General features: G+C 56.2%; 12 protein-coding genes across 12 annotated transcripts; 5 read left to right on the top strand and 7 right to left on the bottom strand.

Annotated features, from left to right (window-relative positions):
* Positions 1-102: 102 nt before the first annotated feature.
* CTAM01_00776 (uncharacterized protein) lies at positions 103-852 on the top strand (the record flags this gene model as incomplete). Its single annotated transcript, XM_060516823.1, has 1 exon — positions 103-852. One exon carries the CDS (start codon positions 103-105, stop codon positions 850-852), a length of 750 nt encoding a protein of 249 aa, XP_060388285.1.
* A 179-nt stretch (positions 853-1,031) lies between these two features.
* CTAM01_00775 (HD domain-containing protein) lies at positions 1,032-1,679 on the bottom strand (the record flags this gene model as incomplete). The annotated part of the gene is made up of 1 exon (XM_060516822.1): positions 1,032-1,679. The coding sequence occupies one exon, from the start codon at positions 1,677-1,679 to the stop codon at positions 1,032-1,034; it is 648 nt and encodes a 215-aa protein (XP_060388284.1).
* A 346-nt stretch (positions 1,680-2,025) lies between these two features.
* CTAM01_00774 (uncharacterized protein) lies at positions 2,026-3,019 on the bottom strand (the record flags this gene model as incomplete). The annotated part of the gene is made up of 3 exons (XM_060516821.1): positions 2,026-2,336; positions 2,477-2,591; positions 2,822-3,019. Coding segments are annotated over 3 exons (624 nt in total), but the record flags the coding sequence as incomplete, so codon positions are not given.
* Positions 2,880-3,346, top strand: CTAM01_00773 (uncharacterized protein; the record flags this gene model as incomplete). The annotated part of the gene is made up of 2 exons (XM_060516820.1): positions 2,880-2,939; positions 3,128-3,346. 2 exons carry the CDS (start codon positions 2,880-2,882, stop codon positions 3,344-3,346), a joined length of 279 nt encoding a protein of 92 aa, XP_060388282.1.
* A 1,559-nt stretch (positions 3,347-4,905) lies between these two features.
* On the top strand, positions 4,906-5,823 carry CTAM01_00772 (uncharacterized protein; the record flags this gene model as incomplete). The annotated part of the gene is made up of 1 exon (XM_060516819.1): positions 4,906-5,823. The coding sequence occupies one exon, from the start codon at positions 4,906-4,908 to the stop codon at positions 5,821-5,823; it is 918 nt and encodes a 305-aa protein (XP_060388281.1).
* Positions 5,824-7,083: 1,260 nt separating this feature from the next.
* Positions 7,084-8,206, top strand: CTAM01_00771 (amidohydrolase; the record flags this gene model as incomplete). The annotated part of the gene is made up of 2 exons (XM_060516818.1): positions 7,084-7,726; positions 7,809-8,206. 2 exons carry the CDS (start codon positions 7,084-7,086, stop codon positions 8,204-8,206), a joined length of 1,041 nt encoding a protein of 346 aa, XP_060388280.1.
* A 1,071-nt stretch (positions 8,207-9,277) lies between these two features.
* CTAM01_00770 (uncharacterized protein) lies at positions 9,278-10,558 on the bottom strand (the record flags this gene model as incomplete). The annotated part of the gene is made up of 1 exon (XM_060516817.1): positions 9,278-10,558. One exon carries the CDS (start codon positions 10,556-10,558, stop codon positions 9,278-9,280), a length of 1,281 nt encoding a protein of 426 aa, XP_060388279.1.
* A 78-nt stretch (positions 10,559-10,636) lies between these two features.
* Positions 10,637-10,963, bottom strand: CTAM01_00769 (uncharacterized protein; the record flags this gene model as incomplete). Its single annotated transcript, XM_060516816.1, has 1 exon — positions 10,637-10,963. The coding sequence occupies one exon, from the start codon at positions 10,961-10,963 to the stop codon at positions 10,637-10,639; it is 327 nt and encodes a 108-aa protein (XP_060388278.1).
* An 856-nt stretch (positions 10,964-11,819) lies between these two features.
* Positions 11,820-13,476, bottom strand: CTAM01_00768 (uncharacterized protein; the record flags this gene model as incomplete). Its single annotated transcript, XM_060516815.1, has 5 exons — positions 11,820-11,867; positions 11,927-12,100; positions 12,156-13,303; positions 13,373-13,387; positions 13,455-13,476. 5 exons carry the CDS (start codon positions 13,474-13,476, stop codon positions 11,820-11,822), a joined length of 1,407 nt encoding a protein of 468 aa, XP_060388277.1.
* A 1,349-nt stretch (positions 13,477-14,825) lies between these two features.
* On the bottom strand, positions 14,826-16,245 carry CTAM01_00767 (glutamate-5-semialdehyde dehydrogenase; the record flags this gene model as incomplete). The annotated part of the gene is made up of 2 exons (XM_060516814.1): positions 14,826-15,874; positions 15,945-16,245. The coding sequence occupies 2 exons, from the start codon at positions 16,243-16,245 to the stop codon at positions 14,826-14,828; spliced, it is 1,350 nt and encodes a 449-aa protein (XP_060388276.1).
* A 1,914-nt stretch (positions 16,246-18,159) lies between these two features.
* CTAM01_00766 (major facilitator superfamily transporter) lies at positions 18,160-20,116 on the top strand (the record flags this gene model as incomplete). The annotated part of the gene is made up of 3 exons (XM_060516813.1): positions 18,160-18,622; positions 18,682-19,750; positions 19,858-20,116. 3 exons carry the CDS (start codon positions 18,160-18,162, stop codon positions 20,114-20,116), a joined length of 1,791 nt encoding a protein of 596 aa, XP_060388275.1.
* A 268-nt stretch (positions 20,117-20,384) lies between these two features.
* CTAM01_00765 (indoleamine 2,3-dioxygenase) lies at positions 20,385-21,934 on the bottom strand (the record flags this gene model as incomplete). The annotated part of the gene is made up of 2 exons (XM_060516812.1): positions 20,385-21,432; positions 21,489-21,934. 2 exons carry the CDS (start codon positions 21,932-21,934, stop codon positions 20,385-20,387), a joined length of 1,494 nt encoding a protein of 497 aa, XP_060388274.1.
* Positions 21,935-22,879: the final 945 nt, after the last annotated feature.

Genomic DNA, 22,879 nt, shown 5'->3' with positions numbered 1-22,879 from the left:
CCGCATCGCAACCCCGGTCTACCCAAGAAACCTCACACGAAAAAGGATATCAACTCTCCCCCCGCTCCATAAGCAAAAAAGAAACAACGGGGCGGACCACCGATGGGGCTTCAACGGCCTCCGAAAGGAGGGACCCACGTATCGGTCATGCTCCTCCGCGCCGTCGGCGATCTCCCCGCAATCATCTGGGAGGTCCTGGCCGCCATCGCCTGGGAAGGGTGGGTCTCCGTCACGAACCAGCTCCGTCTCCTCGTGGCGACCTACCCGCTCATGGTCCTCTTCTTCTTGTTGTCCACCACAGGCGGCGGCGGACCTCTCGACGTCACCGTCGTCCTCGTCAGCACCTGCTGCGTCGCCTATATCTATGCCTCTTTTCTCTACTATTTCCGCTTACGGGATCGGCTACCCTGGGCTTGCCTCGTGGCGACGCTCCTCTGGTTTGACGGCGGCGACGGGTCCAACAGGCAGCTCATGCGCCGCGGGGCGGTTGCCGTCTTCATGTTGGCGCGGGACGACGACTGGAGCGCCGTGGTGGAGAAGAGGGTGAGGGGCCAGACGCTGCCGTGGCAGGACGGGAGCGGGTTCGCGTTTCTCTATAACTTTGAAGGGCGCGAGTTGCTGAGGGAGGTGGCGCTGTTTTGGGTCAATACGCTCTGCTCGTCGTTTGGGCGGCGGCGGGTGCACGACGACTTCACGCTGCGGACTTCCATCAGGGTTATGGACGTGCTGGTGTTGCCGCTGATCGGGGCGGTGGACTGGGCTTGGCGGTACAGGCAGGCTCGGAAGCAGATGAGACTTGTCGAGGAGGAGAGGAGGAGGAGGGGAGGTATGGGGTTGCAGGAAGGGAATTGAGTTGAGTGACAAGGAGGGACGGGTTCGTTGAGCTTATTTGAAGGATGTAGTATTCTTATTCGAGTAATCGTAATAGTCCGCGTTGAAACATGGACCGTAATATTCAAAAAGACGAAGCTGGGTATCGAGTTGAATCGAAGGGAAAGTCATATACGTGCAAATTCCTCGAGATCGACCTTTCAGGCACTGACAGGACCAGCCTCGTCCTGCCACCACTCCATAAAAGTAAGAAGCCTCTGGGTCCGCTCCCGCGCCATCTCCCTCCCAGCATCCGTCTTCATCATCCCCTCCAACCTGACGAGCTTCTCCTCAAAGTGCTCGATGGAGTTGTCCATGCTGCGCGCGCCCTTTGCGCCGCCAAACGTGAAGCAGCGCCCGATGCCCACGGCGCCAATGGCGTCGAGGCGGTCGGCGTCCTGCACGACGGCGAGCTCTGGGTACTCTGCAATCAGCGCCCGTACGCGCGCCGGATCCTTGATTTCGCTGGAGTAGCTGACGCCGAGGCAGATTGTCTGTACGCGGGCGGCGAGGTCGGGGCTGGCGCCGAGGGAGCTGAGGAGGGTGGAGACAAGGGTGGATGCGTCCTCGCCCGGCTGGAGGTACTTGCGGTCGCCGACGTCGTGGAGGAGGGCGGAGAGGGTGATTGTGTGTTTGTCTAGGGCCGGGGTTGTAGCTGGAGATTGCGCGTGGATGCGGTGGGCGAGGGAGACGACGCGCCGGATGTGGTTGAAGTCGTGGGAGGCGTCGTATTTTGCCATGTAGGCCTCGACGTATTTTGTCACCTCGGAGACGAGCTCCTCTTTGGTTGGTGATGCGGTTTGAGCCATGGTGAAAACCGGGGTACTCTGACTTGAGTATCCGATGAATCTTGAACGTCTGTGGATGGGAAAGATTATCTTTGAAGAACTGAAGGAGACTGGATCGTCGATGGCGTTTATCAATGACAACGGCAAGACTTCTCGCTGATGGATTGGTAATCCGACCTTTTCAACAGGGCTTTACCTTGAGGACGTCTAGCTAGATTTAGTGACCGAGTTTATGAAAGAGGGGCTGCTGCCTTGGATCGTTGACTCAGGCCGGCGACGTAGCAACTTTCGTACGCGACTCTGTTACGACGCGCCAAAGTAGACAGTCGCAAGATCGTTGACGAGGAACGCGCTATCATGTGACTGTTCACGTGATGAAGGTCAACTGTAGGTGGATACCACCGCTTCCAGTCTCCACATGGCTTGTTCCTCTCACGGGCGATCCCGCTGTTTCCCGCCAGGCCTTCCCGCTACCAACAAAGACCACGGGCAAACGGCACACCCTCGACTTGAGCACACCTTTGTAGATCTTGGGCAGTGGCCAAGCGCCTGAGAAACAACGTCCAAAGTTCAAATCTGTTGTAATGCTGCAACACACGTAACACTCTTGAGCGCCCAGCTTGTCAGCCGACATCGATCTCACCATTCTGAGGTCAGACCGCTTCACGCTCGCAGTCGCTTTGTGAGACATCTGTCGGCATCAAGGAAAAGGCCGATATGCCAGAGTCGCAGCCGGCTTACGAGGCGCCGTCTTGCGACCTGTCACAGCCCTTTCTTCGCTTTCTGATTAATCTGATGGAGTGACAATCTCGATGGACCTTTCGCATAGTTGCGCTCCAGAACCACGGCAGGCATCTCTACAGCCCAGATCCCAGATCCTAGATCCGATGAGGGAAATACCACGAGCGGGCTTGCCGTTCCGTTCAACGGGGACTATAGTCCATCAGTGTGATGGACCTCACATACCCGCCGAGACTAGAGACGCATGGAGCCGTATGACGCACCTTGGATACTATGCCGAAGAGGGATGGTGAGAACTGAGAAGGGGAAAAACTGATGCCGTATCTACAATTCACCTCCATCATCTTCTCGAGGTGTGGGTGGCTCAAGGGTCACGCAGTCGCAGCGGATGTCGACCGAAGGCGGAGAACGGCAGTTTGTACTTGGCGGGCCGCACCACGATCGGCCATGTCGACTGACAGGGCCAGACCGCGCAGGGCAATGCCCACGCTGCCAGTCTGTGTCACGGCAGACAAGGCAGAGGGAAGCACGCACTTTAGAGTACGCTGCCCCGTTTTCTGCGCCCTTTCCAGCTCCGGATCTCGGTAGTGTTTGATCTCCTCCAGCCCTTTGGGCCAAGTCTGTGGGGATTATCTTTGGGCGTTACCATCGTCCCGGCTTACACTTACGAAGGCATTTAGCCCTCATGACATTGCCGGAGACTGACCTCGACTTTTCTGCATCGCCAGATCTCGAGAGAGCCTGCCGTGGTTCGACGTCTAGGCAGGTACGAGAAGCAGCTGGCAAACCGGAGGACGCAGACCAGTCTGCACATCACCCAGGCAGGCACTCAGGGAACCAGGGATATGGCTTCTGGCATCATATTTGCTCTTCCCTTTCTTCCGACTCGCGCGATCTCCGGTTCTTCCCTGGTCGAGCGGCTGGGAAGAGGACGGGACGTCAAGTGACAATTCGGATACTCCAATGAGGAAGGACATCAATCTCAGCAAAATCTCGCGCATTTACATGCAGACGGCATGCATATTGACTCGTTGCATGATGCAGTATGCCAGTTGACTGTCCGCTTGATGCGGCTATAGGCATACGGGCGAATACCATGCGAGAATTGAGAGATGTGGCTTTTCTACTCATCTCTCACAGGCACGAAGATGAGCCAATCGCAGCTAGACGGCAGCTCTTGACTATTCTACTGAGGAGGGCTGGGAGCCTTCTTGTGAGTGGTGATGCTTTCGCAAACCTGCATCGTCCCGCGCATAGTCATGATTGGCTCGACCTGCAGCACATCACTTCAACAAAGTTGGTGATGGGATGATAAGCGACCGGGCACAGAAGAGCGATGTGCGTGGGCTATTGGCCAATGATGGCAGGGATTTAGACGCCCAATTCGGGCGGAAAAGCACGACCGGCCCCATATCTCACGCAAAGATCGGAGAGAACGTGGAAATGTGGGGACGTACCGCGCTTTAGTCCCGGCCAGTCCCACTTTTCTCTTCTATTTTGGCTGACGGCTGCCCAGAGAACCCCTCCCTCTCTCTCAACTCTCACCTCTCCCAGGCTCCCCTCACCATGCAGCTTAACCGCCCAGCGTGCAGACATGGCCCATCCCGGCGGCCATCTTATGGTAGCACCACTAAGGTAACGAGCAACGAGAGAGAGGTGACGGCTGCGATGGTCCCCCCATCGACAGAAAAGCTGCTTTCGTTCCTATTTGCCAGTACACCTCGGAGATAGGGCACACAGCCAACCACAGTACACGGCTGTGTGTGGGTGTCCATTCTTGGACGAGGGGGAACCCCGGCCGGCTGATCCTTTCGACGTTGCCCGCGAAGCTCATCACCAGTGTGATATTGGTTGCTTGCATCGACCATCCACAAGCCTCGTCCTCCCTAGCTCTTCTCTCATTGGGTCGTCCAGTCGACTGACGCTTGATTTTTTGCACGCTACTGTGTACGGCACGCTCCACAGTCCACACTTTTTGCTGACGAGCAACAAGTTCCCCGTTGCGTTGCTCCAGCCATGAACCGGCGCCAGTAGCACCGCATCTCGAGTGGCTGTCTAGGTATCCCAGCCCACCACCACCAACAAGGTGATGGGAGCACAGAGGTAGCGCACACTAGACAGGTGGAGGAGACATGTGGTGGTGGTGTTGGCCTCAATCATGGCCTCTCCTGGGCCTCCTAGGACGGCCCGTCAAACCATATAATGGAAGCATCCCATCCTCTTCGATTCCCTTTCCTCTTTCTCTCTTCAGCAAGCAATCAAACAACTAATTCCAGTTCTTCGTTTTTCCCCCTCCTCCTTTTTTGTTCTTTCTTCTTTCCATAGAGCCGGTCTCTATCTTAATTCACACTCCAAACTAATACCCAATTTTTTGCAAATCATCACCACCAAAGTTGCCGGTCAACTTATCCCCTAGTAACGGAAATCTGGAATTTCTTGCTCAACGCACATTATTCAGCAAAACCACTTAATCGCAGCACCCGTTCAAACGTCAAATACCGCAATAATGTCGTCCACTCAACTCTCCTTCTCCCTTCGTGTTTCCTCCGGTGTCAAGACCGTCCACTTGCTCGGCTCCTGGGACGGCTACGTCGGCCAGCTCCCTCTCTCCAAGGACAAGACTTCCTCCAAGTCCGGCTCATGGAAGGGCACCTTCAAGTTTGGCGGCTCCACTCTCTCCGCCGGCTCCCGCTACTGGTACTACTACATCATCGACGGCTACCACGTTGCCCACAACCCCAGCGTCGCCTCCACCGTTGAGCCCACCACCGGCCGCGAGTTGAACATCCTCGACGTCCCCGCCGGCTCAAAGTCCTCCAGCAAGTCCAGCTCCAAGTCGAGCAGCACCAGCTCCTCCAAGTCTTCCTCAAAGTCCTCTTCCCACTCCTCGTCCCGCAGCTCTCGCCACTCCTCCAAGGACAAGGACTCCAAGTCAAGCCGCCACCGCTCCTCGTCGCGCGACATCCCCAAGGGACGCCCCCTCTCCGTCTCCCAGATCAAGGCCCCCAAGCCCATGTCGCCCCACGCCACCCAGCACATCCTCAACAGCGACTACTGCGATGACGAGACCATTGAGGAGCTCACCGCCCGCTTCGGCGCCGCCGGCTTCGACGAGGAGGACATCGTCACCGACTTCTCTGCCTCCGGCTCCCCCGTCTCCTCCACCGGCTCCAGCCTCTCCTACCGCTCCGACAGCTCCAGCCCCAGCTCCTCGCTCTCCGGCTACAGCACCCCCGGCTCCGACGTCAGCACCTGCACCTGCGAGCGCTACGGCATCACCCGCAAGGGCGACCGCGTCAAGATCGACTGCGGCGGCGCACGCTGCGGCTACGACGACAGCTCCGACTGCTCCGACTCCGAGTCCGAGGAGGAGGAGGAGTACGCTCCCTCCACCACCCGCCGCCACGGCATCGTCGTCAGGTGAAGAGCTTCCAATCCTGCCCTGGGATGGGAGTGACCACAACCACCGCCAAAAGGAAAGCCACCAAATACACGAAGATAGAAGGCCCCCATGTGGCCCGTACATTCATTTCGTCGCGCGACTGCCCCGCGCTCGCCGACGTGCTAATCATTGCATCCACCGAGGAAAGGCAGTTGCGAACCCGAGCCGGTCTCGGGCCCGCCCGCCTCCTCGTTCCAAGTGGGTCGATGCTGCGACCCCGCGCCGCGGTGGCCGCCGCCGTCTGTCCCGTAGACGGAGGTGCTTGGCCACCGCGCGCGTGAACCAAACTCAACCGTTTCGTTTGTCATGTCATCACTTGACAACAGCGGAGCCATCCTCGTATTCCCTTTCATAATAGGGGAGGAATGCGAGAGACCAAGACTCCAGGGGTTGGAAAAGGAGCCAGCGCATCCGCCGCTCCTGGGGAAGAGACCGTTTCCAAGCGGCTGCCGGGGGCTGGGCTTTTGGAAAGCCCCCGGGCATGGCTGCTTTTTTTCATGAAGGCGAATTCATGTAGATAGTTAAGATTACCGCCACAGGCGGCTATGGATAGATGCCGATATGAATCTATCCATCATTTGAACGCAACCTCAACTGTGCACCCGCTGCGTGACAAACGTGATCAGTACCCGTCCTTGAAAATGAGTTTGAACAAATATGAATGATGCTAGTGAAAATTTCTTGTAAATCAGTTAATCTGTGTTCGAGGTCAAAGTCTTCACGGAAATGTTGTAGTAAACTTTGAATTGCCGAAATTGGCAAGTGGGCGATGTCTACGCCGGCAGACCGGGACGGAGTCCAAGAAGCCTTCGGTGTCCGCGCCGGAGGTGGTCCGTCACCCTTCTCCGCATAAATGCCCCGAGAGGTCGGTGCTCGGGGGAAAGATCCCCTGAAGAAAGGTGGTGGGCAGCACTATCCAACAACGTCAGAAAAGGGGGACCCGGCAGTGGGGCACTAGGGCGTTAGGACAAGGGTGTGTGTGTCGCTGTTACAACCCCGCGATGTCAAAGAAATAGGTGCGGGGACTCCACGTCTCTTTCTGTCTCTCCTCTCTCATCTTCTCCTGGCCTAGCTCGAGCGTTCTTCTACAACAAACGACGCTGGATTTTTCGTCTTCAGCCTCACTCTTGGCCCATTCGTCTCAGACGCAAAATATCAATTGAATCACCAGAAAGCAGCCAACCTCCCATAAAACCGAACCGGCACGCAGCCCCCCCTCCAAAGCATTCCCAAAAGCCCACCATGGCCGCCGACTACCCCATCATCGACTCCCACATCCACCTCTACCCAGGGCAAGAAATCGAGACCCTCGCCTGGGCGACCCCCGAAAACCCCCTCGCGAAGCAGCACTCGGTCGAAGACTACGTCGCCGCCACCGGCTCCCCCGCAAACCTCAAAGGCTTCATCTTCCTCGAAACAGACCGCAAACACGACCTCGAAGCCGGCGCCCGCGATGCGTCCGGCTGGGAGTTCCCCCTGATGGAGGTCTCCTGGCTCCGCCGCATCGCCGAGGGCAAACCGCGCGACGGCGAGGGTCACGGCCCCGACCACGCCAGCCTCTGCCTGGGCATCGTCCCCTGGGCCCCTCTACCCTCCGGCGCCGCCGCCATGGAGAAGTACCTCGACCACGTCAAGACTGTTGCGGGCGACGCCGTCTGGCCGAAGATTCGCGGGTTCCGGTATCTGTTGCAGGATAAGCCGCACGGCGCGGGGTTGACGGACGATTTCATCGACAGCTTGAAGCTTCTGGGCAAGAGGGGCTTCGTCTTTGATATGGGCGTCGACCAGCACCGCCGCGGCAACAAGCAGCTCGACGAGGCGTTGGAGATTATCTCGCGCGCTCACGAGGGTGTTCCGGAGGAGGAGAAGGTCACCTTTGTCATCAGTCGGTCCTCCCCCTTCCCTGTCTCTACTATCTCCCATGCCCTTCATTCAAAACCAGGAGCTAACAAACACACCCTAACCAGACCACCTCTGCAAACCCGACCTCGGCATCATAAACACAACAGACCCCTCCTTCGTCCACTGGCGCACCGCAATCTACGCCCTCTCCAAATGCTCAAACACCTACATGAAGCTCTCGGGCGGCTTCTCCGAGATGCCCGACTCCCTCAAGAAGCAGGACCCCAACGCAATCTTCGAGGCAATCTTCCCCTGGCTCGGCGTCGTCCTCGCCACCTTTGGCACCCGCCGCACAATGTTCGGCTCCGACTGGCCCGTCTGCACCGTCGGCGTCGACGAGGCCTGGCGCAAGTGGAAGCTGCTTGTCGAGCGCACCTGCTACATGGCTACCCTCGAGCCAGAGGACCAGGCGGCCCTGTTTGGCGGTACCGCGATCAAGGCGTATGGTATTGAAGGGCTTTGATGTTTTCTCTTTTGTTGTTTGACGCTGTCTATGATTGTGATTTGAGTATGGTGGGTAAGCTTGCAGATCGGGGCATTGTGGGAGAGAATGAAATCGCTGGATTTGCAGCGTCTAGAGATTACATCGCCAGTTTGTACCCGTTGATTCAACATTGGGGCGCGCAGGTATGGGATATGATGATGGCGATCGATATATTACGACTTTGCACACAGATACCACAAAAACAAATACGTGCTTTTTCCTTTCCCTATAACGAACATGTCAAAAAAAGACCCAAAATGGCAAAAGAGACTAACCCCCCGGTGCTGAACTGGGGGCTACATCTCTGGCGCTCATGCTGGGATTCGAACTCGGGTACTCGTATGCGCTGAGCCTGTCGTCGAGTAGGCTGGTTGGCGATTTGATTGTTGACCATTAACCATTCCACCACCCACGCCACAGTTTGACCTGACCCGTCGACCTAGACGGGCGCCTGCTGTGCTGGTGACAGAATTGGACTTGGAGGGGTATATGAAGGTTTGCTGCGTATTCGGGTGGTAGGCAGAAAAGGTATCGGATGAAAAGGTCCGCGATGTGGCTGGGTGAACCAGAGGAAGGAAGGTGCGTGAGTTGGTGGTGGCTGCCCTGGCAGCCGTCGAGGTTCCCGGCATTTACTTTTCTGGCCTTGTGAAGCAGACAAGAAACTCACTCCTAGGCACGATTATAAGCGATAACGCACTTGTATTGAATGCAGACAATCCGAGTTGACTTATGAGCTCGGTGCTAGTTGCTCCAAGCTTTCCTGCCTCGCTCAACCTCCCATATCCTCGATCTCAGCCCTTCAAGAATGATTGAAGGGCCCCCAAAAACACGTAATCCTACTCTTCAAGTCCCTACCCTTGTATAAATCTACACCCTTGCCGTCCTCCAACGATTGATATGAAAATATCTCGTCGTACAAATACAGGCCAGAATTGATTTGAGAGAGCCACCCTTCGCTAGCTATTTTGAATCTCCCCCTTCCACCCATGTATGCCATGTTCCCCATGGCCAACCCTTTGAGATGGCTTAGACCACAGCTCACTCCTGGAATCAGCCAGGAATAGGCCGAAGTGCCCTCTTGGCCTGTCTCGCCTTGCATTCAAGAGCATAGCCGGGCTCGTTTGCCTTGCGCCACTCGATGTATGCCTCGTAACTCTGCTGGCCAACTGTATCAGGGACTCGCGGCTTGGCAGCACATCTGGGCGCCATGTCAGGACCGAACACAGGAGCATTTGCGTTCAATAAAGACCCGTGATGAGGTACCGGTGCTTGTGTTGTCGGAAACGGAGTTGTCCAAGGCCCGACAATAGGCACTACCGGACTGTTGGCCATCTGTCGGACAAAACCAATGGCTGGAGCAACGCGGCTTGTTTCAGAACCATGAGCAGATTGGGGTAGAGTAGACCGAGTCGGATTGAACGGTGACCTGAGGGGTAGCAGAGGGGGGGCTGTTGCTTTGTTTGTAAATGATGGTGTAAAACCTGGAGCAGATGGATCGAATGGTGCGGCAGGTATTTGAGTTGAGAATTCTAGTGGAGGTCTGACAATGTTGTTCTGTGGACCAAAAGCGGAACTAAGAGATACTGGAGGAGGTTGTTGGAAAAGTGACGGATGCAATGTTGGTCTCGGCACGGAGGGGGGCAAATTTAATGGTGGAAAAGCCTGCGTTCCTTGGATGCCAAACTTTGCGATTGTGTTGGCAATAATCTCGTTTGGATCTTGTCCAGGAGCTTTGCTGAAGGTTTGGCTTACTAGTTGCTCCAGAAGAGAGATGATGGTTTTCCTGTCCCTCTCTTCAGCCTTGTCTGGTGTGACTGAAGATGTCTGAGGAGCGAAGGTGGAAAACTCCCTTGCTATTGGGTTAAGAGTTCGAGCCTTGGCCAGTCCTCTGGTATCAATACCAGAATCCTCGGAAACTTGTCTTGGGCGAGCATCGCCATTTCTGGTGACCTGGTATTTTGACTGTTCGCCTTGCAAAGGTCGCTGGAGTTTTCGCAGAAGCCCCTGAAAGCGATCATCTTGGTTGTGTTCGGAACCGCTGTCTGTTGGCTTGGTATCCCGGAAACCAATGTCAATAATGGCTGGGTCGTGAATGACGGCCGAGTCACTCAAAATTTGATCTTTCCGTAGGTCTGTAGAATGGTTCTTGTTGCCCAAGTCGTCGCTCTCTTCGTGCTTGCAAGGGCGTAGAAGATTTGCCATGGAAGACTTCCGAGGTGTGATCCTGGTATCCTCCAACTGCTTATTGAAGTCGACAAGACTATCGCTCTGCATGTGCGACTTGAAACGATTCGCATTTCTAATGCTGCGTATCTCTGCGTTGTTGAACATGCCGTTGTGTTCCTTGCAATTGAGGTCGGTGCATTCGTGGATAAAAACGTCCAAGACCAAGGAGTCAGGACCCTGCTTCTAGGAGGAGTTCTTGCTCTGACTACTCGGAACAGGTACGGCATTGACCACGGCACACTTCTTCGCGCGACCGATCATGATCATTCCCTTTGTTGAGGCATTACTGTTGTCTCTGGATATGGGATCGGTCGCGGTTTGAAAGGGGGAAACGCCAGCCACGGGCTTCCGCCAGTGGGTAGCCGACTCAGCTATGTCGTTGGAGTCGGTTTCAGCACTCGAATTTGTTCTTCGCCTTCGACGCATGCTGAGTTGTGGTGTATTATGATCGTGAGGAAGCAACGGCCTGCGCCAATTGGCAGAGGCCAATGCCACCGCTGCCTTCTCCATGTCTCTGCCATGTTTGTTAGTGACACATTCTAACCCGAAAGGAAGAAGAAAAACTGAGGCATACGAAAGAGTAGATGCTCTAGGTTGGCTGGAAGTGTCGAAAATGGTGGATTGGAATAGCGGTGTTCTCGACGGAAGTCCAGGCCGAAGAAGGACAATAGAGCCGGAATTGTCTGAGGAGGCTATGACGACAGGCGTAATGAACCCAAAGTGAGGTGAAGAGAGATCTTCGCTGATGTAAAAAACATGCGCTGAGGCCCTTAAGTCTGCGATGATGTGTCCAAAATTGGAGAGCTGAGGTGGTGGGTGTGATGTTGACGGATGATGGAGATGTTGGCGGTATGTTGGCGGGAAACAAACGCGCCGAGGTCGTATATGCTTGTCGACGCATTGCCCGGAGAATCTGCTCCGTGTGGTGGCAGATGAGGAAAGAAAGGGGAACATCGGGATCGTCGTGAGGAAACAGCAGGCTGCATGTTCTCGTCCTCGCTGCCGGGAAGGCCTGACCAAGAGCAACCACTCTAGCGTATAGTGATTGTGGAAGATGCACAGTTTGCAGGTATCTGAAGTGAGTCGGGCAAGAACCAAGTCAAGAACCACCATCACCTTGATTTCGTTGTTGAAATACTCTCGCAAGCCTCAGTTAAGTCTAATATCATACTGCATCATGGCCATTGTTGAAAGAACGCTGGAAGAAAACACGCGTCAATAAAGAGAGATAGGATATCAATTTTAACACGCTAGATGTCGTAGAAAACTCGGAAACATCGCCAACTAATGATGAACCCAGATAGAGTAAGGTATGCAAACAAAACATCGGCCAGTACATTCGTCCAGCCTAGCCTCATCCATTGCATTACATGCCTTGATTCGCTTGTCCAGACAAGTAAGCACTGAAATGTTTCTGTGGTCCATAATGTCAGCGTAATTCGACGACAGCACATTCAGTTGACAGAAACCTACCGCATTCCTCGTCTGCATGAAGACAGTTCCTGGGCCGGTAAATTTACACACCAGGCCCTCGCCAGAGGAGAGACCAGAGATGATACCACCGGATGCGACTCGTTCCATAATGTACTTCACATTCCATGCCACCAAGTGACCATTATCAACAACGTACTTTTCGCCTTCCATGAGCTGGATAAAAGTTTAGCCCTCACATCACTTGTACGGTCGTGCCCAGGGCACTTACATCTTTGCGGATAATGGCACCGAAACTGGTCAGCCAAAGCAGCCCGGTACCGCTAATCTTGTACACATACAAGCCCTCGCCACTGAAAATAGCCTTGCTGAGGCCCTGGCGCTTGTAGTCCTTGATCACGCCCTGCGTAGAAGCAAGCCAGGCGTCTTGGCCAACCGACCACGTCTCCTTGCCCGTGAGACGCAGACTAGTGATATCACCAAGCATGGGCGGCGCCAGGAGAAGCTCGCCGGGTCCCACGTAGGTCGAGCTCGCCAGCTCAGCGCCGGCCACGAGCTTCTTCATGCTAAACTTGATCTGGCCCCTGAGTGTGATGGAATGCGACATGGCGACCATGACACCGGGCTTCGCTTGCAGTGGGCACCCCATGGCGAGCTGGACGGTCAGGATGGTGTTGCTGTCGCGGTGGCTGATGCGGTAGCTGCCTCCGTTGAAGGTGCCGACGTCGTCGACGGTCGCGGTGGCGCCGATGAAGTGCTGGGGCGGGGGCGCGCCTCCCACGAGGTTGGACGGGTTGCTCGTGTCGACTGGTGCTTCCTCCACGTGCTGCTTCTCTGGCAGGCTGGAGGCCTCGGGCGGTCCGTCGAAGGCGGGAAGCGGAGGGGAGAACTGAGGCTGGGAGTCGGGGGTGCCTGGTTGCCGTAGGGGAAGCTGCGTCTGTTGGTGCTGCTGGTGCTGAGGAGAGGGCTGCGGCGACTGCTGAGGGGGTGGTTGATACTGCTGCTGCTGCTGCTGCTGCTGCTGCTGCTGGGAAAGACCGGGAGGTGGCGGGTATTGCGCCTGATTCTGCGAGGGCGTCGTGGTGCCTTGGGGAGGAGGCGGGTACGTCCTCCCCTGACTCGGCGATGCCTGCGGCGGAGGAGGGTAGCTCGCGCCATGTCCTGGCGACTGAGGAGGAGGCGGATAGTTCTGGGGCGTACTCGACTGAGGAGGAGGTGGGTAGTTATTGTTGTTGCTGCTGTGTTGTCCGGCAGCTTGGGGCGGAGGAGGGTAGTTTTGCGACTGCCCTTGCGAAGGCTGAGGCGGTGGTGGATAGCTCCCGCTATGGCTGCGCTGAGGTTGTGAGGGAGGAGCAGGGTACGAGAACTTTGTCTGGTTCGCGGGAGGGGATTGCGGCGGCGGGGGATAGTTTTGCTGCGCTGTGATTTTGATTGTCTTGTCAGCGCTTTCATCCGGGGACACTGCTTTCGCTCAATTGGACAACGTACCTCCCGACGGAGGAGCTGGAAGTGGTGGTCAGCACGAGTTTCGTTGCCTTGCTGTATGGCGGGGTGAGAGTGAAGAACTTACGTGGATAATATTGGGAAGACATGATCTCTCGTTAGACGTCGCGTCTCCTCGGTGGCGTAGGTTTCGTGAATATTATTGCGAGAAGAAGCCGACTCGAATTGAAGACAAGACGAGGTGAGTGGAATCGAGAGAAAAGAAGGGTGAGTTGATCTGGCAGCAGGTCAGTCGGACGCCAAGCTGGTCGCATCCCACCTCATGGGCATCGCCATCGCCATCGCCTGCCCCGCACTTACAGTTTGTCACCCAACAGCCCAATTGCAGAGCGTCGTGATACAGTCAGCTTCAAGTCTCACGAACAGCAAGTCCTTTATCGCTTTGTCTTTGAGTCGCCGAAGCTTCCGAGATGAATGTTCAAAGCACCAAGAAGCAAGAGAAAGAAAACAATTGTCGCGCCAAAAAAGACAATGGGCGCCTCGGGGTTCTGGGTCATTAAAGAGGGAGCTTCCCACGCGCCAGAGCAATCCCGGCAAGCTTGCTGAGCTGCAGGAAGAAGCTCCGCCAGAACCCCCACCCCCTGTCATGGCCATGAAATGTGGCCGCATCGCCGCCACCTGCACCCCCAGCTTCCCGTTGGCCTGCATGGGAATAAGTGTGGTAGCTGTGGTAAAGTGGTAGGGCAGTTGTATTGGTGAGCTTTCGATGTTGGACCGTCGTCCAATCGTTTGGGGCTTGCCCAGCGCGATGGAGAGAGTCTCTAACTCTTTTCGGCGTCAGGTGAAGAGGGGCGGCGCTTAGAGACGTCCAACGGCGACTCGCCCTACCATTGGTCCTTTGCCTCTATACCTATTCCATTTCTCGGGAATCTCATGCCGCTCTCTGAGCCTTAAGAACTTTGTCAAATTTTGCGTGTCCATGGAAGTGAACCACTTCCTTTGAGCTTTTGATAGATGTCGTTTCTTGCAGACATTGTAGATGGGCTTGGCTACACTAAAGACCACAAACCTGAGGTAGGTACTTACCAGTACTTAGGCACATGGAGTTGAGGCGTTGCCAAGTTATGCTCGAGAGATTCCTTCAGAAGCGCTTGTGAGACCTGCAGAAGAGCAACGAAATACCAAATCTAAGTTTGGCTTGTGACAGAGCTGAGCGGAACACGAAGTGGAATGGCGCCCGGCCAATGGAGCAACACCGGACCGGCCATATCGGCCGTCTAATGTGGGGCCGATTCCAGCAGCGGACTGCGAGTGACATTTCGGACTGCGAACGAGCAGAGGGAATAACATTCAGAGAGATAACGCAGATAGATCATTGGATTTCTTTTCTTTCCTCTTCATTCGTTTCCTTCGTGATTCCCACAATGCCTACCTAACGCCGTTGGTCCCATGCTTTTTTTTTCTTCTCTTTTGTCTACACCCAGTCTCCCCTTTCCATTTAGAAAGCCATCTTCTCGTGCTTGAACGGCTTCTGGCCCTCTCCCTCACCGTACGCCAACGAAACCTGACCCTGGCCGCGAATCTTGTACTTGTAAATCATGAGGCCCTCCAGCCCGACGGGCCCGCGCGAGTGGATCTTGTTGGTGCTGATGCCGACCTCGGTGCCGAAGCCGTACCGCATGCCGTCCGCCATGCGCGTCGACGCGTTCCAGTACACGCCCGCGGCGTCGACGGCCGCCATGAAGCGCTCGGCTTCGTCGGACGACGAGGTGAGGATGCACTCGGTGTGCTTGGACCCATGGGCGTGGATGTGCTGCACCGCCTCCTCGAGCGACGAGACGACCTTGACGGCGAGGTCGAGAGAGAGAAACTCGGTGTCGTAGTCTACGTCCTTGGCATCGACGATCTTCGAGGCCGCGTCGCCAGAGATCTTGGACTGGACAGCGGCCTTGGACTTGGCGTCGCAGTGCAGCGTGACGCCGGCCGCGACTAGCGCCTCCGCGGCGGCGGGGAAGACGGAGTCGAGGGCGGATTCCTGAACGAGCAGGGTCTCGACGCTGTTGCAGGCGGCCGGGTAGCTCGTCTTGGAGTCGACGAGGACCTTGGCCGCCATCTCGGCGTCGGCGGAGTCTGTCAGGTAAATAGAGCAGAGGCCGTCAGCATGGCCGAGGACGGGGATCTTTGTCGACTCCTTGATGTAGCGCACGAGCTCGTTGGAGCCGCGGGGGACGACGAGGTCGATGGAGTCGTCGAGGGCGAGGAGCTGGGGGATGACGTCGCGGGTGGTGACGAGCTGGACGGCCGGGTTGGGCACCTGGGACTTGTCGAGGGCGGCGGAGATGACTTTTGAGATTGCGATGAAGGACTCTGTGGATTCCTTGCCGCCCTTGAGGATGGCGGCGTTGCCTGACTTGATGGCCAGGGAGGCGATGTTGGCGATGACCTCGGGGCGGGCCTCGAAGATGATGAGGAGGACGCCGATGGGGCAGGTGACTCTCTCCAGGACGAGGCCGTCGTCCAGCTTGGTTCTGAGTGTGACTTTGCCAACTATATTGAGAGTCAGAATACTGAATGACTGTTGTGCTTGTGAGTCGAGGTAAAGTGAGTGAGTACATACCTGGGTCCTCGAGACCTCTCACGTCCAAGATACCCTTGAGCATATCCTCAAACTTGCCCTTCTTGCCTAGGTCCAGGCGGGACACGAGACTCTGACTCAGTTGACCATCGGCGGCGGCTTTGCGAGCGAGCTCCAGGTCGCGCGCATTGGCGGCCAGAATGTCGTCCTTTGCCTCGGCGAGAGCGGCGTGGATGGCCGTGAGGGCATCGTTGCGGGCTTCGGCAGGGAGGGTCGCGAGGATGTGAGAGGCCGATTTCGCACCCTTTGCGGCATCGACGGGGGAGGCGTTGGTGAGGGACATGGTGAGGGGATGGGTTTCCTGTCCAATGAAGTTGTGTGTAGTAGTTTGACACTCTCAACTAGAGTAAACGTAAAAGTGCAAGACTTATTGACTTGTCTACACTTACAAGCTCAGGTGAGTTCGGTATGAGTCAATTGGCGGCTCGATATAGCTGGGCCTGTAATTAGACTGAGGTGGTTTATGGTGCGGTGCGCCACTCGGCGGGCAGCATGTTTGGCCATGAAAATTTGGAGAGCCCCGCACTCGGAGGGGAACAGAGGTGGTGAGTGAGACTGGACTGGGCACAGAGGTTAATAGTAAAGGTTGTTTAATTGAGTTGAAGCGACTCTACCAGACTCCAATAGCACATGGATAAACTTAATTCAGCAACCTTATTGTTCCAGAGGCAGAAATTCAAGTCTCTTTCAACTACACACTTATCTTAGTATGAACCTCTTCGTTCAATATGGTAATGACTACTCACCTCTTTTCGGCAGCTCAATTCTCGGTCTTGTAATTGGCTCAGCCATTGGAACAGGGGTCAAAAGTCTTGTTCCTGACCCGCTCTCTTGGTTGCCCTGGGAAATGTCACTATCACTATCCGTGCCCGAACATTCTTGGATTTTTGTTCTCTCTTGGTCTCGATGCAACATTGAGTCACTTCTCTCGAAATGTCTGAAGTTTAGGCTCGGTTTCTATAAACAGTTGAATATAATGCCACCTTACTCCGTACTAGCAACTGCAAACAAACTTGAGTCATGGATGGTTGACTACCGTCTCCTACACTGTCGGACATTCCGCGACAGTCCCCCTCCAAGCCGAGGTACATTGAGGCAACGTCAGCGATTGTCAAATCTTTCACGTTTGCCCCATTCTCATCAACCTGGTTCACTGCGTGGTTCATCCGCCCTTCATCTCACCTCCCTGTGTGTCAAGAACCTTCTACTTTTAGGTGTTACTTCGCCCACAACAGGATACTGCCAAGACATGCAGGCGACCGCGACATAGGTACATGGTATGCACTCCGCGAAGACCAGGCCTTGACAGTCTCCTCCGACCCTCTCAGAGACATCAGGGACCCATTCCGCGGCGGGAGCTACCCGTTCCGCCTGATAAGAAATAGACCCTCGATAAGAAGTGAGCCGAAAAGATTCGGGGCATGCCCCATTTAGCTCAATGAACCACATCCCCCCATTGCCGATGGACGCCTTTCGCGCCTTTGACTAAGCGGTAACAAGCCGGAAACAGGGCCAAAGACGGCAATACTAAACGGCCAGTGCCGATCTTCCTACCTTTTCGATGGGAATTGGGGGATTGTCTTCTCAAGTTCTCATAGTCGCAAGTGCTCCATTCGATCGCTCCGCTAAACGAGGGAGAAGCACCATACTACCAAAGCTCGCCATACCTACAACTAATCCACCATACAGGACAAACACCGCCGAGGCATCTTACTCTCCCCTCGCGCTCGAAGCATCGGCTACCCACAGCCGAGCGCGGTGTCGATCCACTCCACTGCGGAGCGGTAGCGGTAGCGGTAGCCGACAAGCACGTTTCTGGGTTGAAGACGGCTAGCCGCCATCATGGACACACGACCAGCCCTGGAAGGGTGTGGTGTGGGGTGGGAAAGCCGGACAACACCCGATTCATAATACGGCCCAGGTCCCCGGCAATTTTCCTTGTCGTCATTTTTTCTTCTTGTGACGGTTGATCCTCTACCATCTTTCTTTCTATTGTTTTACTTGCTTGGCTTTACGGAGTCTTGAAGATCAAGTAACGAGACCTTACTTTCCTCTCCCTCTCTCTGCCATACCAAGGCGGTTTTGTTGGATCGCCGTGTGAGCTTTTCCGTCTGGCATTGAGTTCTCGCGCCCTTCACCTGTCGTATCCACATCGGCACCGAGTCGGCGAAAAAGGCTCGTCACGAAAGGAAGAAAGATGACTACCACATCACACGATCCGGAAAAGGATTCTTTTCCGCCGGAAGAAACCAAAAACCTAGGCCGTGGTGAGGGACAGAGCAGCAGTAGCCAATCGAGCGACAGCGAAGATGAGATCACAGAGGTTGGCCGGAGGAACGGAGACCGGTCCCGCAAGTCTGCCAAGGCCGATGCCGATGCCGATGCCGACTCGGAGGGGGACGGGGAGGTGGAGGGAGAGGATGGGGACCCATCAGCAGCCGGCAACGCCCCGGCGAGAACGCGGTCCCGGGCCTCGTCCACCCGCTCCCGAGCCCTTTCCATCGTTGCCCGGTCGAAACGGCGCGGGTTTCTCGCACAGCTCACTACCATCCCGGAAGTGGATAACCCGTATCATTACACCAACAAGACGAAATGGACAATCACCTTGATCATCGCCCTCGCCGCGGCCGTATCACCCATGGGCTCATCCATCTTTTATCGTGAGTACTACCTTTCATGTATCTTACCTTTCAATCTCAGGTATACTCACAAACGAAAGCCGCCCTCACCGAAATGTCTAAAGAATTCGGCGTCACCCCCACAATCACCAACCTCTCGGTAGCATTCTACATGCTCGCCATGGCAATCTTCCCCCTCTGGTGGTCCTCCTTCTCCGAGACCCTCGGCCGCCGCACAATCTACCTCCTCTCCTTCACCCTCTTCGTCCTCTTCTCCATCCTCTCCGCCGTCAGCGTGAACATTGAGATGCTCATCGTCATGCGCCTCCTCGCCGGCGGCGCCAGCGCCAGCGTCCAGGCCGTCGGCGCGGGAACCATCGCCGACATCTGGGAGCCGCGCGAGCGCGGCCGGGCCATGAGCATCTTCTACCTCGGGCCCCTCACGGGCCCCTTGCTCGCGCCCATTATCGGCGGCGCGCTGGCGCAGCGGTTCGGGTGGCAGTCGACCATGTGGACGCTCGCCATCTACGGCGGGCTCGTCCTCGTCATGATCCTGTTCTGTCTGCCCGAGACCCTCGCGCGCCCCAGACCTGCTGCCGCCGTCGTGGCATCACAGTCTCAACTCGCATCAGAAGGCACCGAAAAGAATGCCCTCGCCCGAACGAAAACAACGGAATCCGTAAAAGTCCACTCCAAAAAAGCAGCCGCCTTCTTCAAAAAGTCCTTCATCGATCCCCTCTCCGTCCTCTTGTACCTCCGCTTCCCGCCCGTCGCCATAACAGTCTGGTTCGCCGCCGTCACCTTCGGCGCCCTCTTTGTCGTAAACATCTCGGTCCAGGCCACGCTGTCCCAAGCCCCCTACGGCTTCAGCGAGCTCATCATCGGCCTCTTTTACTTCCCCGCCGGCCTGGGCTACTTCCTCGCCTCCCTCCTGGGAGGCCGCTGGCTCGACGTCATCATGGCGAGGGAGGCCCGTAAGGCGGGGCGGTACGACGCCGACGGGAAATTGATCCTGCTGCCGGAGGACAGGATGCGCGAGAACATCTGGATCGCGGCGACGGTGTACCCGGCTTCGCTCATCTACTACGGCTGGGTGGTGGAAAAGGGCCTATTTTGGTTTGTGCCGTGTATCGGTCTGTTTACATTCGGCGCCAGCTCGATGCTCGTGTTGTAAGTCCTTTTCTTGTTCTTCCTTCTATCTCTCACCAATGATATCTGGTTCTTTTAACTTTTCTCCATCTTATCTCATCCGGCTCAGGCTAACATTCAACCACCAGTGGCGCCGCCACGACCATGCTAACCGAATTCATGCCCAAACGCAGCTCGGGAGGCGTGGCGGTGAACAATTTTGTCAGAAACATTTTCAGTTGCATTGGTGCGATTGCCGCGCAGCCCGTGATTAACGCCATCGGCAACGGGTGGCTCTTCACGATACTGGGTATCTTTGCCTGGGTGTCGGGCTATATCTGTGTCTGGACCCTTAGGAAGAAGGCTCCTGAGTGGAGGAAGAGCATGGACGCGGCGTTGAACAAATGACGAGATTTTACGATTTGTTTGTCTTGCGCCCCCTGGAGTCGCATTTAAATGACAGAATGACGATAGCGGGCAGGCAGTTAAAGAATTTAAAATAATAGAATTTTTGTTACTTGAAATTGTATATGCTTCCGGAGAGACGAGCCAATATCGCACCGCCTCTCTCTACCATGTCCTTGCGCCCGCAGCTTATCATCACTCCCTTTGTCTACCACCCCCCTCTCCCCCCTCTCCCCCCTCTCACACCAATCACCACACCACCACCCACCCATCAAGAATCCGCCTGCAGAACGGTGTTCACCCCCCTCTCAGCACAATACTTGGCAACCTCCTTCCTCAGCGTCGTCTTCTGCCGCGCAACAAGGTCCATCACATCCCTCATCTCCTCGCCCAAATCCCACTCCCCCTTGGCACCGCCAACAGCCCCGTACAGATCCTCCATCTCCACCAAAATCGCCTCGAGCTGGTTCGGCAACCACGTGACGATGGGACTGCCGCCCGTGGCCGTCGGGTGCGACGTGCGCTTGAGGATGTACTCGCGCGCGAAGCACCAGTGCCGCCAGCGGAAGTCGCGCACCTGGTGCAGAATATGCAGCCACAGGCGGCGGGACTCCTTGACGGCCTCCTTCTCCTCGGCACCTAGGCCGTCGGCGGAGAGCTTGGCGGAGAGCGCGGCGTCCTTGAGGCCGACCTCGAGGGAGCGGTCTTTGACGTGCATGAGGAACTGGCGGTGGTTGCTGGGGCGGTAGGACCTGAAGTCCTTGAGGATCTCGGTGAGCGGGGTGTCGGGCATGGGCACCTGCAACAAATTGTCCATGAGGGGTACGATGGAGTCGTTGGCACCCGACTCGCCGCGGAAAGACATGGGCTTGCCGTCGTTTACGCCCTCGTAGACGACGCCGTTGGGGAACATGGATTGGCTGGTGATGCCGAAGATGAAGGTGCGGAAGCTGGTGTAGCTCTGCGGGCGGGACTTGTCCCACATGGCCTCCATTGTGTTGTTGATCTTGCGGAGGGCGGCGAGGACCTCGGACAGACCCTGGTTGAGGGCGGCGCGGTCCAGAGAGGGGGCGGGGGAGGTGGTGGGCACGGAGGAGCGGAGGGCGGCCATTGTGCCCTTTACGAGGGGCCCCGTGTTCTTGACCATGTCGATGTGGACGAGAACGAAGCCTGCCTCGGAGGAGGTCGGGTCCAGGCCGTGCTCGAAGGCGCGGATGAGGCGGATGTTGGAGTACTCCATGCCCTTTGAGGGGTCCTCGAGGCGGTAGTTGTAGAGGGCGTAGGAGCCTGCGTATTCCATCCATGGCTTGAAGCCGGTGCTTTATGACGGATGTCAGATGCGGGATACTACAATGGTGTGGGAGAGAAGACTTACAGTTCAGCGCAGCGGGCAATGGGCATCGAAATGTTCCTGGGCAACACATCCCTCGCGAGCCCGTACCCTTCGCCGCGGACGAACCGCTCGTGGCACGGCTCGAGCAGGTAGGCGGACGCGAGGAACGAGTAGTCGCGGTACAGCGCGTTCATGAGCGGCAAGTTCTCCTTGTACTGGTCAATAGCGTCCGTCAGGTCCGGGAACTCCGTGTCGACGGTCTCGCCGAGCTTGGAGGAGGCCAGGAGACCCGGTGTGCCGTCGAGCTTCTTGACCGGCATACGCGCGAGAATGTCCTCTAGGGGCGCAAACTCGGCGGGCAGGACGGCGACGGGATCGGCGCGGGGGAGGAAGCCGCGGGTGGTGGAGACCATGAAGGCCGGGAGGGAGGTGTCGGAGGCGCGGGGGTCGTCGAGGACGGGGAAGGGGGTGGAGTCGATTGAGCCCATTGTGATGGATAAGGTTGATTGAAAACGCGGGGATAGATAGGGGTGTGTAGGTGTGTGTGGGTTTGGATGGGATGGGTTGGGGGAGATGTGTGTAAGTGCGGGTTGGTGGATGTGGGTTACGAAGTGATGATGGTGTGGTTATGTGTGTGCAAGTGTGGGATGGATGTTTGGGCAAGTGGGAAATGATTGGGATTTGGGTTGGTGTAAGTCGAACTCAAGATGAGCTTCACCAAGACGCGTGTAAGTGAGATGGGTATGTAAAAATGTGTGGAAAATTCGCAAAAAATGCCAAATGATTTCCAGTCAAGCTTTCTCAGTTGCTTCTCAATGCAAGAGTGCTGAATGAGTTGGAGTGCAAGTTTGTTTCGTTGACCTGCCGCCGCTCGGCGCCGTGTATATAGTTCGTGGCCGGAATCGATTCCGGCCTCAAGTGAGGGGGTTGCACCTCCGGCCATGACACGAATCCCTCTTTCTCTCCACACCCGTCCGTCTCGTCCGTCCCGTCCAGTCCGTTCCCTTATTTCTGTTTGTCATATCATCCTAATCTCTGGTCACACGGGGTCATCAAGATAGCCCAGACCCGAGATTCGCTCCCACCATCTTCGTCTCTTTCATGCTGGCCAAGCCCTTGCACTCCATGATAAGCACAATACCGCTGCACCTAACTGGTTCACATACCCTTGATCCTGCCCACATCGTGTATCACACCCTGATGACCTTACATGCATTCCTTTCCTTTTTCGTGAGGTCAAACTTTTTATCGGCGTCGTTGTTGTTGGAGATGCCGAGTTTAGGTCCGGTGCAGGCGCGCTGGGGACTGGAGCGGTGGTTGAGTATTGACTTTCTCTAGCCCCACTTATTGGCCGATTATTGCCGGCGTGGCCGGAACCGTTCCGGCCTCTTGGCACACGGACCCGGACTCTTTTTTCCCCCCTTCGACTGAAC

The sequence above is a fragment of the Colletotrichum tamarilloi genome (assembly GCF_030869305.1).
Source record: "Colletotrichum tamarilloi strain Tom-12 chromosome Unknown Scaffold_2.1, whole genome shotgun sequence".
Taxonomy (NCBI): Eukaryota; Fungi; Ascomycota; class Sordariomycetes; order Glomerellales; family Glomerellaceae; genus Colletotrichum; species Colletotrichum tamarilloi.
This window is presented reverse-complemented; position numbering and strand designations above follow the sequence as displayed.